Here is a 19,405-nt window from a genome sequence, read left to right as displayed (position 1 = left end):
GTTAAGCAACGGAACCCTGTCTCCTTGAAACCTTTCCTCACCGACCTGGAGAAAAAGTTTAGAAATCTTAAAAGAGGAGGGGAAAGGTGAAAATAAAGACTGAGGCGGCTACTCTGAACTTTGAACAAAGTGTATGGAGTGGGAGCTGAGGATGAATATACAGAAGAGCTTACATTAGAGTAATACTAATGTAGACAAAAAGAACAGAGTGTATGTGAAAAAGGATTAGCAGATGTTAAGTAGCATCAAATACATGCTATTCCTCACCAGGAAGATGTGGTAAAGAAAAGACTAAAAGAACCTTTGAAAGCAGCATTGTAAGAAGAGTAAACACCCTCTGCTTTAAAAGGATTTAGATGCCTTTGTTCTACCAGCAAGGCCGGATTAATGGAGGGGCTTTAGGGGCTGCAGCCCAGGGCCTCGGGCTAAGGGGGGCTCCGCAAAAATAAATCGATAATTATATATAATTAAGTGGTCAACCTGTCGATCACGATCAACTGGTCGATTCTGGAGCCTCTGCCAGTCGATCGTGATCTCCGGGCCACTAAAAGTCCAGTAGCGCAACAGGGCTCAGACAGGCTGCCTGCATGCCGTGGCCCCACACCGCTCCTGGAAGTGGCCGGCTGCTGGCACATCTCTGTGGCCCATGGGTCAGGGGAGGTGGCTCCGCATGCTGCCCTTGCCCCCAGTACCGTCCCTGCAGCCTCTATTGGCTGGTTCCCAGCTAATGGGAGCTGTGGGGACAGCGCGTATGGGTGTGAGCAGCGCACTGAGACACGCTGTCCCCTTCCCCCCAGGGGTGTGCAGAGACGCGTCAGCAGCCAGCCACTTCCAGGAGCAGCGTGGGGTCATGGCATGCAGGCCGGCAGCCTGCCTGAGCCCTGCTGTGCTGCCAGCTGGGAGCCACCTCTGCTAAGCGCCTCCCGGCCGGAGCCTACACCTCACACCACCTCCTGCACCCCAACCTCCTGCCTGAGCTCAGAATCCCCCCCTGCACCCAACTCCCTTCCACAGCCCACACCCCTCACGCTCTCCTGCACCCCAATATCTGCCCCAGCCTGGAGCCCCCTCCTGCACCCAAACTCCCTCCCAGAAAGAAACTAATATAGCAGCTGGTAAGGTAAGAGGTAGGCTATTTTGAATTAACTTAACTATATTCTACATGTTTTAAGACTGAAATATAACCACAGAATGGTTTTATGTTAATTAACAGGCAAGTTTAGTATAGCATTAATAGCCTTGAAGCCATAATTGTGATAATTTTGTTTTAAATTAGGAAAAAGACTTGTATACATGGACACCACAAAATCTAATAGCCCCGGGTCCACAGGAGAGTTAATCCAGCCCTGTCTACCAGAATCACGTGCAGTGTTTTGAGCATAAACATGGAACTGACTAAGAAAAGAGATCAAAAACTGAACAGCTAGGAATAGAAAGATGTAGGCTTGTTACTGCCTGCACAGAAGTGCAGCAAACTACTGGACATCTCAAAGACTTTGAAGAAGCTCAAGTAGATATAAACTTCCAAACTCACAAACAGATATCCAGTTTCACAAATGCAATGTACAGTAGGCCCAGCAAGAATCATCAGTGACAAGACCTTTCAGGATCTCTGTAGTTATGTTTGGCCCAAGACAGGGATGCTTGTTGAAACCCTAGTGAGCTCTTCATCCCATGGTAGCTAAATGAGATTGTGGTTTTGGTGAGATGAATCCAACCTGCAGTAAACATTTGGTTTGGCACTGTGAAAATAGTAGCCGCACTTACATTGTTGTTTAAAGCCCATGTGCTATCAATCTCTTCTTCTGAAAAATCACCCACAAAGTCAAGAAAATAACTGTAGAAATAATGCAACCTCATCTTATCTTTTCTGAAAGAGGACAGGTGTTTCATGTGGATTGTCACAGGAAAATTAATTTATTTCTGTACATTGAACTTAAAGCAATGTGTTTTTTTCAGCGGAAGGTTGGGGTTTTTTGAGTATACTGAGCCAAACAAGCTTCTGTTTAAAACTTCACATTACCTAGAGTTTTTCTGAAGTCTGGACAGTGCCCAGCACTGATCTTGTAGCCAGAAAACTGGATGAGCAGCTGCTTCTGCAGCTGACCCTTATGCTGTCTGAGTGCCAACCTAAGGAGTTACCAGCTGTCTGCCTGCTGGAGGCATGTGCTCTGCGATCTCACTTTTGTTCCAGTGTTTAGGTTACCCAACATGTAAGAGCACAATGTGGTACCACAGAACCAATGGGCCTTTATCTCTAATTTGGTAAAGCATTGAGGAGGAAAAAAGTGCTGTTGAAAATTGCCACTCGATTATTTTTTACATACAGCATTATCATCAAGGGTTAACTCACGCTTTTTAGTTTCCACGTGGTTTATTAGCTAAAGATCATTGCTCTAATAATAGAATGTAAATAAATTAAGTTAATATTCAGGGGGTGCAGGAAAGGAAAGTGAGGTTGGGAGGAGGACAGCTCATCCTCCTCTTCTAAAGCAGTGGGAAGCTCCCCCCTCTTCTCCCTGGCTAGAGTAAACAATTCTCTCCCATGGATCTTCTCTTCCTTGGTTGGTAGAGAGAGAGCTCTCTCTTCTGTTTCAATCCCCTGTAACCACTGGCCACAACAATGCTTTTTAAGATCATCCATATGGAAGCTCTTTTGTAATTAGCTTAAGTTTTGATTTTCACATACGAATTGCACCAAGTCCTAATGTCTTTAATACAGAGCTGTATTATAATGTGCTTTTGTTTGTGCAGATCTGAGAGTGAGTTATTGCTTTACCAAATTTGAAGATGGCAAATGCTCAGTTCCCAAATCCAGAAACCATTCCAAGCAAGAATGTTGCTGCGCCTTGCAAGGAGAAGGATGGGGCGACCCATGTGAGCTTTGCCCAGAGGAAGGAGATGGTACGTATCAGATATAATGCAATCATGGTATTATGGGCACTCAGAACTGAAAGAAGACAGACAATAACTTTGAGAGTCATAGAAGTGGGAATTAGAAAACAGAATGATCTTCCTCAAGGACTAGCAGATTATTTTGTTTGAATCATAGACTTTACGTTCAGAAGGGACCATTATGATCGTCTAGTCTGACCTCTTGCACAATGCAGGCCACAGAATCTCACCCACCTACTCCTGTAACAAACCTCTAACCTATGTCTGAGCTGTTGAAGTCCTCAAATTGTGGTTTAAAGACTTCAAGGTGCAGAGAATCCTGCATCAAGTGACCCGTGCCCCACGCTGCAGAGGAAGGCGAAAAACCCCCAGGGCCTCTGCCAATCTGCCCTGGAGGAAAATTCCTTCCCGACCCCAAATATGCTGATCAGCTAAACCCTGAGTATGTGGGCAAGACTCACCAGCTAGACATCCAGCAAAGAATTCTCTGTAGTAACCATCTCACTTAATATTTCTTTTGATGAAGTAAAGGCCTTTGTGCTATAGAAAGGCATAAACATACCTGTTTCTCAAAAAATATTTGTAGCATTTCTGGGTTATTTTATGGAAAGAAAGTCAGATAAGTCTCTACTCTGAAGTTTTCTAATGCATCTTTTTTTTTAAATTTTGGGTAGAATAGCATTAAGTCCTTGCTAGGCTGTTAGTTTAAAAATCTATGGGATACAAGGGAATTTCATCTAAACAAAATGAAATCTAGGAAGGGCCACCATAAGCTTGAAATCTAGTCAGTTTTTTTAAAAACTGTAGAGCTAAAAGTATTACACTTGCCTCTCTGAACCTCCTTGCCTGTCTTTGGCACATTTTCTTATTGCTAAAAAGTTTTTCTCCATCCTGTAGCTATGAAAGACTCAAATAACAGGGGGAACAGTGAAACTGATTACTCATTGCAGCCCTGATTTAGGATAGCCCTGAAGCACATGCTGTGCTCAGTTAAAGTATTGGTGTACAGTTTTTTACTGAATAGACACTTAGGGAATTCACAGTGTCAGTGCTATTACGTTACAGGTATATTAATTCAGAATGACAAATCACGATTAACAGTATTACTATTTTCAATGATGTGTTAATGCAGTTCAGGTCATGAACAAATCATGGAGATGTTGAGCAGAAGCCAAGAAACAAAACATCAGGTTTCCCTATTGTGCTATTTCTTGAAGGCTTCTTCCCTAAGCGTGGGTGATTAAATTGGTCTATCTTTGTACAAGTCAAAAAGGTAGAGTGAATTATAAAAGCATGGTGAGCTTCAGAGCGTTTTCCTGAAGTGCCTACACATACATTTGTCCCAGTCTGAATTGTTCTCAGATGACAAGATCAAGGCTCTTTATTTTTTTCCATCTTTAAAAAAGAAATTGCTTACAAATTTCTGAACCTAGAAAACTCCCTTAGTATGGAGGATGCCGAATTTTTTAAACATTGTATTGTATTCCCTGATGCAGTCCGTGTGAAATGTGCCCTTGAGCAGGTGGTCAGCCTAAGGCTTATGCATCACTTATGTCCCATTTTAAGCCCTACTTTAAACGCCTGTGTGATGCATAGCCCTTGTGCTGACACTCTACATGGGGCTGAATTTCACTCTCTGTGAGGAACAGCTGGTCTGGCACTTGATTGATTTTTAATGCTATCGTACACCGTTCTGTTTTGTTTCATTTCATTTTATACAATCTCAGCAAAATGTAGGTAATATTTTAAAATTAAGCCATGAGACAAAACATCTGCAACTATAACTATGTTATATTCTGAGTGTAGAGTAGATAAATAATATCTCAAGGTGGGTCTGATCTAATCTCAAATCCAAGACTCCACTTTCCTGCACAAATTTAATGGCTGGCTGGGATGAGGGGTGGTTTTGGATTCAACCCCAAAGCTTGTGTGGGGGTTTTGTCCTGGTCTAACTCAAAATCATAAGGGTTCTATTTTCTGAATCTGACTTGATGGAAATCTTGTGAGCATTTCCATTCTCATTACCTTTTGGTTCAGTGTAGTGGAAATTTATGATTTTATTTATTTTTCAAGTGTCCAGAGTGTGCTAACTGACTCATATAAACAAGGGGGAACATGCTCTCCACACCAAAGAGTGGACAGCAACCTGATCTTGCACGACTTCTGCCATTTGATATCTTGCAAAAAGAGCTCGAGTGGTTTGTTGACATCAGACTAATTCTATTGTAAATCTAAGATGAACTGAGACAACAGCACCTCAGTCTATCTGTACTGAAATCAATACTTGATGTATAAAAGGCAGCTATTAACCTGTGGCTCTACAGGATTCAACAAATTGGTTTACAATCAGATCAGGCTGTATTTTCTTCAGAAATTTTAGTTACAAGAAAAAAGAATACCGTTGTTGACATTTTACTGCTTTTAATAGAAATCTTTTACTTAATGTCTTCCATAAAGATAAAATAAACAATGCTAATTGTTTGTCAGATTATATATGTACCTGATAAAAATGAAGTGAATACAGTTACTTTATATGTAAAGGAGTGTAGGTATATATACTTTATGTACCACATTTGAGTGTGTATGTATACGTGTGTGTGTGCGTGCACACGCACACCCTCTTAAATGTAATATATAAATGAAAGCTGCGTCCCACCATATGTTAAACTGATAATATATTTATCTGTAATTAATTGTTGTTACATGGTTTAACATACGCATTTCACTTACAGAGGCATTTCGTCAAATTTGTCCATTTGGAATTGGCATACTTATTGGACCAGGGGATGCACGGCTTGGTAAGTGATTGGTGTTCTGAACATTACCGTAGGGTCATAACTCTAGCAGGCTACTTCCTGTCCATCAGGCACCCTCCCTTCCAATTAAAAATCAATTCTCTGCAAATGTTTTCAAAAGCCCTGGATTTGTTTTGTACAGACACTTTGCGTGGAATTATTTATACAAATGTAAAATTCAAACTTGAACTTCTCTCCCACTCCATTAATTAACCTTGAGGAGACCGTTCTCTGTCTTAAATTATAATGAGCAGACATACCAGGAGAAATCTGAAAAACCTAGAGAAGGGATCCAAGCTGCATATTTCCGCTTCTTACCAACATTTATAACCAGCTCATCTGTAAGAAATAGTTTTAATCTCTTAGTACTAAAACCACAGAGTCCCAATTCACCTGTATACATTCTTGGGTCTAATTCCCTCTGTAGACAAACAACACTCTAGCCCAAATCTTGTGGGTAACTCTTTTGGTATCAGGAGAGTGAGATAGCTACTATGTCATGATGCTTCCTCTCACTGGGACCCCTCTTAAGAAGGTTCTTTATCCAACCTTTAAGATCATTGCAACTTATGTGCCGCCCTTGGAATATTTGGCATGAAAGTTCCTATTGTCCCTCATGTGAGCTAATCTCCTTTCAAATATTTTCATTGTGTGTTGTGGAATATTCAGTCCTAAATTCATGTTTGTCATGCTAGATTAGTCTAAAAAATGGCATTTAATTAATTTCACTAACTGTAGCCCTTTCATTTTTGTTTCTGGGCTAAGATGTGGATGAGTGCCTTGACCCAGATAACTGCAGATTTGGGCAGTGTATCAACACGGATGGATCCTTCCGCTGCGAATGTCCTTTTGGTTATATCCTTCAGGGAGCTCAATGTGTAGGTAAGTAAAAGTGTTGTATTCCATTGTAATGACTCCTAATTGCCCAAGTATAACAATAAAGAGTAGTAGTGATAAATGCGACTCCAGTTTAGGACCCTTACTGATTCCTTGTTTTTAAACTCTCATGCTCATGAATAATGCAGAATCCTTGCACGTGATCAGAGTCAGACGCTTGCAGCTTCAGCCTCCTGTAAAATGCATTCATGTCTTGTTTTAACTGCTTGCAGATACTGATGAATGCTCTGTTGGAAATCCATGTGGAAATGGAACTTGTAGGAATGTTATAGGTGGTTTTGAATGTACCTGTGATGAGGGATTTGAGCCAGGACCAATGATGACATGTGAAGGTAAGACTCTCAAATGCACGGGTCTTTCAGTTTCAGTTTTATGGTAAACCATCAGTAACTTCAGAAACAATTGATAAATTTTGAGGTGCCAAAGCAGGCAAACTAGAGATACTCTTGTGCAATGTCTCCAACTATCTATGGCAGACCTTAGCCTCATCAGCACTTCAAATACAGGAATCCCAATCCAAATGTGAATCCTTTTACCATGTTACCCTGTTTCTAACTGGAAAGGTAAGTGAGCAGCTTCTTCACTTTCTGAGCTAGTGCGTGCTGATGGATTGCCCAGTTGGGAGTAACATAAGCAAGTTCCATTCAGTACCCTCTCCAGAAAAGTTACTGATTGTATTCACTATGCATGCGGCTTTGATGTGAGAGTTCAGACCTTCTGGCATAACCTAATTCTCTCCAGCAATGCACCGGAGAATAATTCTACCACTGGATTGGCTTGCGCTACTGTTAATAAGCACTTAGGGCCTCATCCAACTCCCACAGAAGTTGGTGGAAAGTTTCCCATTGACTTCAGTGGGAGGTAAATCAAATGCATAAACACTAAATGTAGTTTTGTTCAGTTTACACAGCACATGAATAAATATGTTTCAGGCGATGTTGGTCACAATAAGGATAATATTTTGTAAAATGCAGGCTACAGAAGAGCCTGTTGTCTTGTTGGTAGCTAAAATAAAATGCCTAGAATCAACAACACGTGTAAGAGTAAACAAGATCTGGGGGCAGGTGTTGATTTAACACTGATTGTATTTTAGCAGTACAAAGCTGGCAACTACTCCAATTGCCAGATTGATGCTGCAGGCAGTGATTTCTGCTGCCTTGCTCCCATAAGGAAATCTAGGCAAGCAGGGATTTCTGTGGCCCTGGTCCTCTGCAGAAGTGTACAGTCAGTCAGTTGAATCACAGATCTGACAGTAAAATTTAACCTTGAGCAATTTAGCATCTCTGATTTATAACTAAACTAAACTACATACATTCTCAGCTGGTGTCTTTTGCAAAAGCAAGTTTCACTTTGCATATGGTTGTTTGTCTGAATACAGATGTAAATGAGTGTGCTCAGAATTCTCTACTGTGTGCCTTCCGATGTGTGAACACCTACGGATCATATGAATGCAAGTGTCCAGCTGGCTACGTTCTTAGAGAAGACAGGAGAATGTGCAGAGGTAAGGTTTCATAGTTAGAAGATACTGTAATTTCAGACAAGTTGGGGTATAGTTCTCTCAATGCTAACAGTCCCAGGTACAAATCCCTGGGGAGCCCTGGAGGGGAAGATTAGGGTGCCCAGATGTCCCAATTTTATAGGGACAGTCCCGATATTTGGGGGGTTGTCTTTTATAGGCACCTATTACCCTCCTCCCCCTTCCTGATTTTTCACACTTGCTCTTTGGTCATCCTAGGGAAGTTTAAAATTTTGGGTGAAAGTCTATGGCCTGCTCATATAATGGAGAAGGTCAGACTAGTTGATTATATTGGTCTTAAAATATATTAATCTATGAAAAGGGTAATAGTATCAATGTAAAGGGTTACCCACCTTAAGTGAAATCAGTTACCTCCAGGCCAGTATTTTTCGATTATTAATTTAGCACAGCAGAAAGAAGTTGTTTGTGATTTCACTTTCAAAATGAAGAGTTCATTATTATGAGTTTCCATGAGAATCTCTCTCTGTAAGTATGTATGATTCTGTAATATGAACTCTTTCAGATCAGGATGAATGTGAAGAAGGAATTCATGATTGTGACTCAAAACAAATGGAGTGTAAAAATTTGATTGGCACTTACATGTGCATATGTGGACCAGGATATCAGCGCAGACAGGATGGTGAGGGCTGTGTAGGTAAGTGAAACTGAGGTGTTAAACTTCTGTGAGATAATCGTTTTCCCAGTAGAGCTGAGCTGAATTTCAGATAATAGAGCCAGATTCTGGAGAAAAATTGGCAATTTTGGACTTGACTAATTGTTTAGGAATTCGGGGAGGAGAGATCTACCTGTATAATTGTGCCCATAATTGCAGGTAAAGGGTCGTGGAGAGCCTACTTCTCCAATGCCTTACATATGTGGCCACATATGGAAGATAAGTGTAAAATGCTACCACTATTGTTAGTGAATGGAGAATTTGAATCAGGCCGCGTTGTACACTCTCTTTGCACAGAGGTTAATGACGACACAGGCAGTCGAGAATCGGGTCCACAGGCTGAATATATTCAAAGTTCAAAACTTCATACTTTTTTTTGACTCCTGGACTAACATGTTTATGGATTTTATTTTTTGTCACATCTTTTTAAAAAAATACAGATGAAAATGAATGTCAAACCAAACCTGGGATCTGTGAGAATGGACGTTGTATCAACACAATAGGAAGCTATAGATGTGAATGCAATGAAGGATTCACTGCCAGTGACACCCAGAATGAATGCCTTGGTAAGCACCAGGTTAATGCTTTAGCAAAGCCAACTAGCATCTCATTTGGTACCGGAAGTTTGCAGTAGGTTGGGATTATTTCACTGGCTAATAATATATTATTGTTTTTGCAGAACTACTCAAGAGTTTGAACTCAGTGGGATTACCTAAGTGTCTGTAGGGTGGAGCCCTCTGTCACTAGGCACCATCCTGGCACTAAATTCTTCCTTTGCTAATTGTACTCTTGTATCAGTTGGTTAGAGTGCACTGGCTTATTATGAAAGCCTCCTGTTGATTAGTATCAATCAGCAGGGAGTTACTCTGTCCTTTTGTCTATGATCGTTCTATTTTCAGTCAGCCCTTCTTCTTCTTTTCTCTGGGTTCAAACAGAAGTGCAACTTTTCTAGGCACACTGTGACTTCACTCCTACCCTCTTACTAAATTTCTTGTCTCCTTTGTTTCCCTCAGACATCATGTTCTCTTTCTTGCTGCTGCCAGACTTTCATTCTCACTTCCACAGTCCCAGGGTTAAGTATGCTTCCCTTTCTTTGATATTTCTGACTAAATTTCTAATATGTCATGACCCCCCTACAGTCATTGCCACGAGTACTCTACTTGCAACATAATTTGTCTTTCAGACAACAGAGAGGGCTACTGCTTCACTGAAGTGTTACAAAGTCTGTGTCAGATTGGATCAAGCAATAGGAACTCTGTCACAAAGTCTGAGTGCTGCTGCGATGGCGGGCGTGGCTGGGGGCCAAACTGTGAGATCTGCCCCTTCCCAGGCACCGTGGCCTTTAAAAAGCTTTGCCCCCATGGCCGAGGATACATGACCAATGGAGCAGGTACTTCTGTCTGTAAAAGTTTAAGGGGAAATCTGCAATCAAAAAACCACATTAGCGACTATGAAATCAAGAGATAAAGTATAAACTCCATTTGCTGCATTTTTGAGCACTCAGAAATCCTTTATTTTAACGCATAGACATTTAGGTCCAAATTTTCTGCAAACTTTCCAACGGTGAGAATGCAGAATTTGCTGAGGACCTTCGTGCATAGGCAAAAAGGTGTTTGAGCAGCCAACTCAGGTGGTTAGGCACCAACTAAATCCCAAATTTCAGCAGGCTCCCCAGATCATTCGCTGGCAGGACGTACATTTGTATGCAGACATCAGGTAGTCTGGCACATGAACGTGCAATGGTGCTGGAACAGTTTTTATAGTGGGGGTGCTGAGAGCCGTTGAACCAAACTGTAAATCCTGTATATAATGGAAACCACTTCAAGCCGGGGGTGTGTGGCAGCACCCTTAGTTCCAGCACCTATGTGTCCGTGGATGTTTGCACACTCAGATCTGAGCTTTTTGTCTGTGCCTAATGGAGGACACTTGAAACCTGGCATTTGTGTTTGGTGTAATTACCTGTTTGGTTTGATTAAAGATATTTGTCTTCTCTCTGAATTTATATTTATTGCATTGCAGATATTGATGAGTGCAAGGTTATTCACGATGTCTGCCGGAATGGAGAGTGCATCAATGAGAGAGGATCATATCGCTGCATATGTAAACCTGGCTATACTCCAGATATAACGGGCACCCTTTGCATCGGTAGGTTTTCCATTATTTTACACCTGCCAGTACATTACTAAAGAGACGAACTTGAATGGAAATTTACAGGAATAAGAAATGAGGGTTTCCTTTCATCACAGGAAAACAAAACATCACTTGTTACCAGGCTTTGGGGGAATATTTTTGTGCGAAATAATCTCCTGAATATTTTTAACTCTTCATTACAAATCTTGGTTGATAGTGCCAAAAAGAGTCTGTTTTTTCTCATTTTAGATCTGAATGAATGTAACCAGTCCCCTAAGCCTTGCAATTTCATCTGCAAGAACACAGAAGGGAGTTACCAGTGTTCATGTCCAAAAGGGTACATCTTACAAGAGGATGGGAGAAGCTGTAAAGGTGAAAACTTGAATGGAGGAACTCTACGTTTCACAGATTTTACTGTATCTACCCAAAGATACATTTCACAGACAAATAGCTACCAACATACGTGCCAAGGGTCTGACTCTGATCTCACTGACTCTGGTGTAAATCAGGAGTAGCTCCACTGAACTCTGCTGTCTAAAACTGGAGTAAATGTGAGAGCAGAGGCGAGCCCAAAAATATTGGAGACAGTTGAAATATTCTAGTCACAGTAACTATAGCAGTGAATATTTTTTAAGACTTTTCTTTCTCAATATTTGCTCCCTGGTATAAATAATTTTTCTTCTGATTTTAAGCATGTTGATTCAAGCCATGCCTTGCAATAATAATTTCATTTTAATTAATGCCAGTTATAGTAGCTCAGACTGAATGTTTGCAATACGTTGTCAAGCATCAGCAGTGTTTTAACTAACCATTCCTGCAGCACTGGATGAGAGAGGAAAATGAAGGAGAGGAGAATACTCTGTTTCCTCCATTTCCTTCCTTGACTCCCATCTCCCAGTAACCTTGGCATCATGCTCGACCCTCACCTTTCTTGCCACACCTCTCCTGTCTACAAAACTGCCTTTTGACAGGAAGAGGCAATAATTTAGAGGTTAAGGGCCTACTACAGGAGTGGGTGGGTGAAGTTCTGTGACCAGCGATGTGCAGGAGGTCAGACTAGATGATCATGATTGTCCTTTCTGGCCTTAAAGTCTATGAGTCTATATTGCCTAAGCATATAACTGCTTTGACTCCACCAATTCTGAAACCCTCATCTGTGCCTTCATTTCTCCTCCTCTTGTCTAAAGCAACTCCCGGCTCCATGGCTTTTTCAGGTCCCAGTGTCCTACAATCAAGCTCTCCACTGTTGCTGCCCACTTTCTCACAAGTCCCAAGAGGAACTACCAATAAACCTCATTTTTCAAACAGCCTCACTGGTGCCCCCATGCAGATCCAGTTCAGGGATATTCTCTGTCTCTCTTCCTCTCCACTGCTTCTGCCTCTTCTTTGTCTCTTTCGACAAAACCATTGGTCGGAGAGACCTCTCTTCCGCAGGCTTTGTCATCTGGAAGAGTGTCTCTGTAGCTCTACATCTTATCCAATTTCCATCTCTTTTCAAATTTCATCTTAAAATGATGACATTTTCTCTATCGCCAGTAACTTCCATTTTGCTCTCCTTTCGTTGATGGCTTTATGGCTGCATGCTAACATGTATTCATCCTAGAGAACCAATTTTTTCAATGCTGAGAGGTGGAGCGCCACATGCAAAGAGGAGCTTGTACAATTGCACATCCGCAAGTGCACATACATTTACTGCAACTGCATAGGCAACTAGGTAGCTGTGCACTTAAATTCCTGTTCGCATCTGCAATATCCAGTTTGTGAGTATTTGTGGTAAAGGTGCACAATACGGTGGAAGCACCTTTGCATATGTATTTTAATATACATGCAAATGGGACTCTACCATTTGAAAATTTGGTGCATAATTTCTGTAATTTATACAATATGCTGTCTTCTGGCCCGCATTATTTCAATCTGTAAAAGCATTTTTAGGTCAGATCTCCAATCCTTCAATGGCTTCTAGCTCCCTTCACATGTAGTCCTACTCTATTAAAAAGGACTCTGCCTCCCCATCACAGCCTGCACTAAGGAAACCCACTCCAGCATCAGAGCCATCGTTATCATTTGTCTGATAGATACTACTACAAAATATGTGTCTGCTACCACTGAAGTCAATTGTCTTCCAAAGGAGCTCCAGCAGGCTATAAACTGTATTCTGCTGAAGTGGGCTGTGATCCCAAAGGAACTATTTAAACAATAATGACAAAGTAAAATGGCATTTCCTATGCCAAGTTTGGAATTGCTGTTGTAACCTACAGGGGCTTTACTCAGCCCTTTGATATTAAGGGCATTACATAAATCAATCAAAATGTAATGTTACTTGCCTGAAGCTCTCCTGTCCCACTAGCTGACATCAGGCAAGGTCCTCTGACTGGTAGCACGTTCTACTCTGCTAGAGTACTGGGCCAGGCCTGTGCAATGTACTTTTACGTTTTACTCTTCTACAAAATATTTGTACGTTGAACCGCTAACTTGCAGCCACTTCTCTCAGTGTCGACATTGAAATGTCAGCACCTTGGTAGGGACTGAAAATGGAAGGAATGTTGGCTTACTCTTTCAGATCTCGATGAATGTGCAACAAAACAGCATAACTGCCAGTTCCTGTGTGTCAACACCATAGGGGGCTTCACTTGTAAGTGTCCTCCTGGTTTCACTCAGCATCATACAGCGTGTATTGGTAAGTGACATTAGACGTTGCTCTTCATGAAGTGGAAACTTCCATTTGAGGATTCTTATTGCATCTCATTCCTGACGGTGTTGTAACAGAATGGTGACTTCATCTCCCAGAAGAAATGAGGTGCAGAAATGGAGGCTGTTTATGCTGAAATACTGGACCAAATTCTGCTCCCACTTACACTGGGGGAACCACAAAGGATGGAATTTGGCCTAATAAGTTTATTGTGCAAACAAATTTTCTTTGCTGTGTCTGCTAGTACCAATTATTTACTGTAGAAGAAACTGATATGTTTGTGCACAGAGCCATATTTTCTTTAAACAGCCTCTATATTTTGCAACTGCAATTAGTTGTTGGTGTAAATGAGAGTGTGTTGGTGTCTATATGAATGCACTAGCAAATCAGGTAGTTAGAGACCTAGGGACAGAGGAGGATTGCACTGGATGAAAGAGTGGGGGGCAGAGGTGGAAAAAAGGCCCTTCCTCCCTCCCTCCCCCTTTCCCTTGTTTCCTGCACTCAAGTCTTTGAGTTCCCCAAGTGCAAGGACTGTCCACTGATAGCACTGTGCATGTTTCTGGCCCTTTCTTCACTAGTTATCAGCAGTTTCAATGTTGTGCCTGTAGTTGGGTGCCATGTTAAGGTATCTTTAATAAGTTGGCCCTAAATGTTTACATTTGAATGACTTGATCTATGTATACATCCATATTAGAACAGTTTCAATGTAAAATAGAATCTCTCCTTTTCGGTTCTGCAATCTGGATCTTGATTCCAGTATTCTGCACTCCCACGGCACCAGTGCCCATGCTGTGTACACAAGGAGAGCAGAATATCAGTCAGGATCCAGCATGAAGGTTTGAGAGCAGTTCCCTTCTTATTGTATCTCCTGCTAGTGTTGTCAAGTGGAAAAGTAGGGATTTCTCTTTCCCATTTCTTTGGTGCAAGGTACAGGATGGAAAGGAGCGCAGTGTCAGTCATGTCAATGTCTTGTGTCACTTATGTTTCTTCTCTGCTTTTCATGCACTCTTATACTATTAACATCCTTGAATGATCATCTTCAAGATGAGTAATTACCTTGCAGAACAGTAGTAATACTTTCATCTGTTTTACCTTTAGATAATAATGAATGTGCCTCTGAAATCAATCTGTGTGGGGCGAGGGGTATTTGCCAGAACACACCAGGAAGCTTCACGTGTGAATGTCAGCGTGGCTTCTCCCTTGACCAGACTGGACTCAGCTGTGAAGGTAGGCACAGTAAATAGTACAGACAGCTTGAGCCCTCTGGTCTTCTGTTGTCCCAACAGGATGAGCCTGGGGCATCTGGCATCATAAACTCAAAGACAACAGCACACAGACTTCTGCTGCCCCACTGGGAATTTTGGGAATAAGAGGGTTCCTCTTGGATTTCCCTTCACTTCTCCCCAAATGCATAAGGAGACGGTGATTTTCCCTCTGTGCTGAGCCAAGCACCTTTGTTCCAACATTGCTTGGTGGCTTCCTGTTGAATTTTGCCCCAGAATATGTGAACCCCTTCCCTTCCCGTGGGAGTTGTTGCTATTTGTAGATCAGCTTTGATATACATTCAAATAATAAGATATCCAGAAAGCAAAACACAGACAATGAGGTGAGAATCCTGGACACCTAGATTTTCTGATGGCTCTGTCTGCGAGTGTGGAAGGGAATTCTACTGTGTGGATCCTATTGAGCCCTGGTGAAAGCAAACACAAGTTCACTGAATTCAGTGGATGCGCCAGAAATGAATTTGGCCTCGTATACATGCCCCATAGAAGAAGGGAACAGTAAGCATGCATTTGATGTGAGTACGCAAGGAAATACTCACACGCATTGCTCTCAGCTATGCAGTTTCACTTTCACTGAAGTAAGTAGGAGCTGTACCGAGTTATTTGAAGTCATTTGCATCCAGGGGCCAATTCAAAGCTGGAATAAGCAAGTGCATGCAATGCCATTAACTTAAACCAGCTCTGAATTTGGCTCTTTCTGTCTAGTTTAGAAGAAGGATTACACTATGAAGCACAAAGGAGCACTGTGCAAAGTCAATTTCAGCGTGTAATTCACTTCTTGCATGTGTGAAGTAGAAGAGTGATTGATGCCTGAGTAATGAAGGTTAATAGAATTTGCGAAGAAAAAGATTCAGAAAGATAGAACCTGAAATGTTTAATAAAAACCAGTCCTTTTTTATGACAAATTTTATTTAATCTTACAATACAGGTTTAAAATGCACATTATATTCTTTTTTAAATGGCCTTCATTTAGATCTTTTTGTCTGCCAGTGCTTCTATTCAGTCATAAACGCTCCATTCTTAAGGAATGCAACAGTACTTAATGTATACTGCTTAAATTCTGAGCAAAATATTTCGCAGGCCACTGTTTCTAGGATACACTGCTTTCAATTTTAAAAGTATTTTTTAAAAAGATGATCACATTTTGTGTCATAAAATAATTCCCAGATGACGAGGGAACTAACACAAGAAACCACTGAAGTTAGCTTACTCCTCTTCTGATATTCCTCTATCTTACAGTTTTATATTGCCGCTCATATTTGCCCACCTTTCACAAATTCTCCTCACTGATCACATGACACTGATTTTGGAGGACAGTAGGATTAAAAAGAAAAGAAAAAAACCTTTTTTAGAAACCACGGAAAATACGTGGTTAATATCTCCGTTGAGAAGAGAGAATTCCTGACATTTCGACTGTGTGTCACCCTTTTAGATGTTGATGAATGTGATGGAAACCACCGGTGCCAGCATGGTTGCCAGAATATAATTGGAGGATACAGGTGTAGCTGTCCACACGGATATCTCCAGCATTACCAGTGGAACCAATGTGTTGGCAAGTCACTGTCTTTGTTAACAAAATAAAATACACCATAATTGTGTTAGCAACAAGATGGAGGGGGGAGGGTTGTTTCTGTATTTTGTTTAGCCATGTATTTCATAAAACTCTGTGCAGCAGAAGGCAAACCTGATACGATACTGAGGCCCTCTCGTGACATTCTGAGCACTCTCAACTCCCATTGAAGTCCAATGGCCAAAGCCCTGCTTCAGCAAAGCACTTTAGTCAGAGCTAAGTGTGCGCTAGTGAGTAGTCCCATTGACTTCAAGAGAACTACTACTCATATGCATAAGTACTTTGTTGACTCAGACATGGCCCAAATGCAGAAAACCTTACTCACCGGTCTCTCAGTCATTACTCAGACAGGACTCTAATTGAGAGTTGTCGACACATAACAAATGGCAGAATCAAACGCTGTATTTGGATTGTAATAGACCTGTAAGATTAAACATCTAGCACAACACTTTGCAAGCATCTAATATTCCAGAACAATCCTGCTGCATCTGCATCTCCCTCTTTTAGCTACAGTCCTACAACTGGACTGTTGTGTCTGAGAACTAGCTTTAAAATCTACTGAGATCACATGCGTGAATGATAGGTTCTCCTAATGCTTTGTGGAGGTTTGCCCACATTACAAATCTAAAACATGATTTGTCAAAATTCAGCCAGATTTGACTGTATCTGCCCAAAGATACTTCCCCAGACCTTAGGGGTAAAATTCGCAAGGAGCACCTACCCAACACTGTTTCTGCTATTGGTTCTTCAGTGTGTTAGGAAATAAATTCACCTGCAGATTAAAATGAAACATTTGGTCCCCATCTAAAATTTGGTTACTTCCCAGGTTGCTGTGACCCACATCAGTGGGGTTACTCATGGAGAATGTTATCTTCAATATGATTTCAGCAAACAGATTTGGGCCCTACTTGTCTCAGAAGTCCTAGGAAACAGCTCTGTATTATACTGCAGCAGGGCAACATGAACCTGCCGTATTCAAACGATAGACACATTATTTTTCTGCTGGCTAGGATTGCATGTATTTCCAGTCTGATTTAATTAGGTTCCACACAAGCTGCAGTTTTGCATGGATGGCTAAAGAGAGATGTTTGATGACCCCATCTTTGAGAATTAAGGGCCTCATAACTCTTTGTTTGGCTCTGTTTGTTTTTAAGAGCATATAAAAATGCCTTTGTTCATTATCGTTCTGCTGCTCTAGGGAGGTCTCTGCTTTTAATTATGTTTACCAAACTTTCTGACATATTACACAGCCCTGGATGGGGAGTCTAGACATTTCTGCTCCAGCGCTCGGTGTGTTTTACATGCAGGGGAATTTGAGGCTCATTCAAAAATGGTTTGGTTATGGAAAGATTTAATTAAATGTGGGGGGAGCGGGAGATTTGATTTAAATTGGGATTTAATTCACCCTTTTAAAAACAACCTGAAAAGAATAAACTGTAATTTCCAGCTCTCTTGAATCAAAGATGGAGGAACTCTCTCAAACTATATTTTGGATCATTATTGCTTGCAGCTGAAACCCATGTCTTTGTAGGATGATTCCACAGTTGAAACCCATTTTTCTAGCTAAAGTGAAGCATATGCTACCAATGTTTCTTAGAAATGAGTGAGCCCCTGATAAGCCGGGCTGATACCAATGGATCCTCTCTATAGGGTATATTTACTATATCATTTTCCACTGGATTTTTCTCCTCTTTTCCTCATCACAATCCCCCTATAAATGGAAATCAATACTTAAATTCTAGTTCAGTGGTTCTCAGCCAGGGGTCCGGGGCCCACTGGGGGGCCGCGAGCTGGTTTCAGGGTCTGCCAAAATCAACCGGAGAGTAGGGCCGCTGTTAGACTCACTGGGGCTGAAGCCTGAGCCCCACTGCCCTGGGTGAAGCTGAAGCTCAAAGAACTTAGCTTTGCGGGCCCCCTGTGGCGTGGGGACCCAGGCAGTTACCCTGCTTGCTCCCCCCTAATGCCAGCCCTGGCTTTTCGTCTACTGGATATACAGAAAAGGTTGTGGCACAGGCGGACCGTGGAGTTTTTATATCATGCGGGGGGGGCGGCTTAGAAAGAAAAAGGTTGAGAACCCTTTTGATTCAAAAAATCAAAAAGGTTGATTCAAAATTAGGTAAAATGAGTTCAACTTCCCTAGTTGCTGTGGTTGCTATAACCTTCTTCTAGCCCAAATTTACATCCATACTGTAGGCAAGATAACCATGAGTTCAGCAGCAATTAAGTATGTAGGTTTGAGCCATAGTTAGTGACATAGAACCCAAACCTGTCCTCGTTTTAGTTAATGACTAAACTCCTATGGACTTCAGGGAGTCAAGGTCAGGCTCTAGGTTCTACTGGTTCCTGAATGTAAGAATATGAAAGTCTTAAGTATGGTTAGATATTAAGCTGGGGCCCTGGGCATACCACAGGGGAAGAATTTGTGTCATAGGCTTTTTGCAAGATCTTTCCTTCATGTAATTTGGCAATCTTGGCTCTGCAAACAATTTATGTCTTTTTGACCTTATTACATGAAGTGTACAGGGACTTTCTGATGTTGCTGCAACACACATTTAGTTAATCACCAAAAAATGCTTTGGTTCCTCCCATGCCTTGTACAGTGTGTGACTGCTTCTCTAGCCCAGGCAGTTCTGTTTTGTGCCAAGCCATAACTCAATATTGCAAGAAATTTAAGGGATTGCTTCTAAAATATAGAAAAATAGCTAAACTTTGTCACAGAACAGTAGCATTAATAAATCTCAAGGCACTCTTGCAATTTGCCATATTGGAGAAAACATCCTGAACAATAAGCCATATATTTACTGTAGATGAGTCCAACCTGACCTCCAACTCACCATACCACTGAACTGGGGGAAAGTTCAGGTCCAAACTTTGTTCACCTTTAATATTTACATATGCTTGCAAAGGGTGCTTTAATACTATGCTTTTCCTGCTCATTTCTTCTGTAAGGAACTGTA

General features: G+C 41.4%; 1 protein-coding gene across 6 annotated transcripts in view; it reads left to right on the top strand.

Moving 5' to 3' along the window:
• Nucleotides 1–19,405, top strand: part of FBN1 (fibrillin 1) — a 216,199-nt gene that overhangs the window by 190,345 nt on the left and 6,449 nt on the right. For all 6 annotated transcript variants that reach the window (XM_043524453.1, XM_037910538.2, XM_037910540.2 and 3 more), the window contains 13 exons: nucleotides 2,755–2,904; nucleotides 5,628–5,693; nucleotides 6,456–6,572; nucleotides 6,800–6,919; nucleotides 7,966–8,088; nucleotides 8,627–8,758; nucleotides 9,217–9,342; nucleotides 9,960–10,166; nucleotides 10,796–10,921; nucleotides 11,156–11,278; nucleotides 13,467–13,583; nucleotides 14,694–14,822; nucleotides 16,311–16,430. In XM_043524453.1, coding sequence (XP_043380388.1) covers nucleotides 2,755–2,904; nucleotides 5,628–5,693; nucleotides 6,456–6,572; nucleotides 6,800–6,919; nucleotides 7,966–8,088; nucleotides 8,627–8,758; nucleotides 9,217–9,342; nucleotides 9,960–10,166; nucleotides 10,796–10,921; nucleotides 11,156–11,278; nucleotides 13,467–13,583; nucleotides 14,694–14,822; nucleotides 16,311–16,430 — 1,656 coding nt within the window. The remainder of the gene's footprint in view (nucleotides 1–2,754; nucleotides 2,905–5,627; nucleotides 5,694–6,455; nucleotides 6,573–6,799; nucleotides 6,920–7,965; nucleotides 8,089–8,626; nucleotides 8,759–9,216; nucleotides 9,343–9,959; nucleotides 10,167–10,795; nucleotides 10,922–11,155; nucleotides 11,279–13,466; nucleotides 13,584–14,693; nucleotides 14,823–16,310; nucleotides 16,431–19,405) is intronic.

The sequence above is a fragment of the Chelonia mydas genome, chromosome 10, assembly GCF_015237465.2.
Source record: "Chelonia mydas isolate rCheMyd1 chromosome 10, rCheMyd1.pri.v2, whole genome shotgun sequence".
NCBI classification, from domain to species: domain Eukaryota; kingdom Metazoa; phylum Chordata; order Testudines; family Cheloniidae; genus Chelonia; species Chelonia mydas.
Note: the sequence above shows the minus strand (reverse complement) of the source record. Positions and strands in the feature narration are given on the sequence as shown.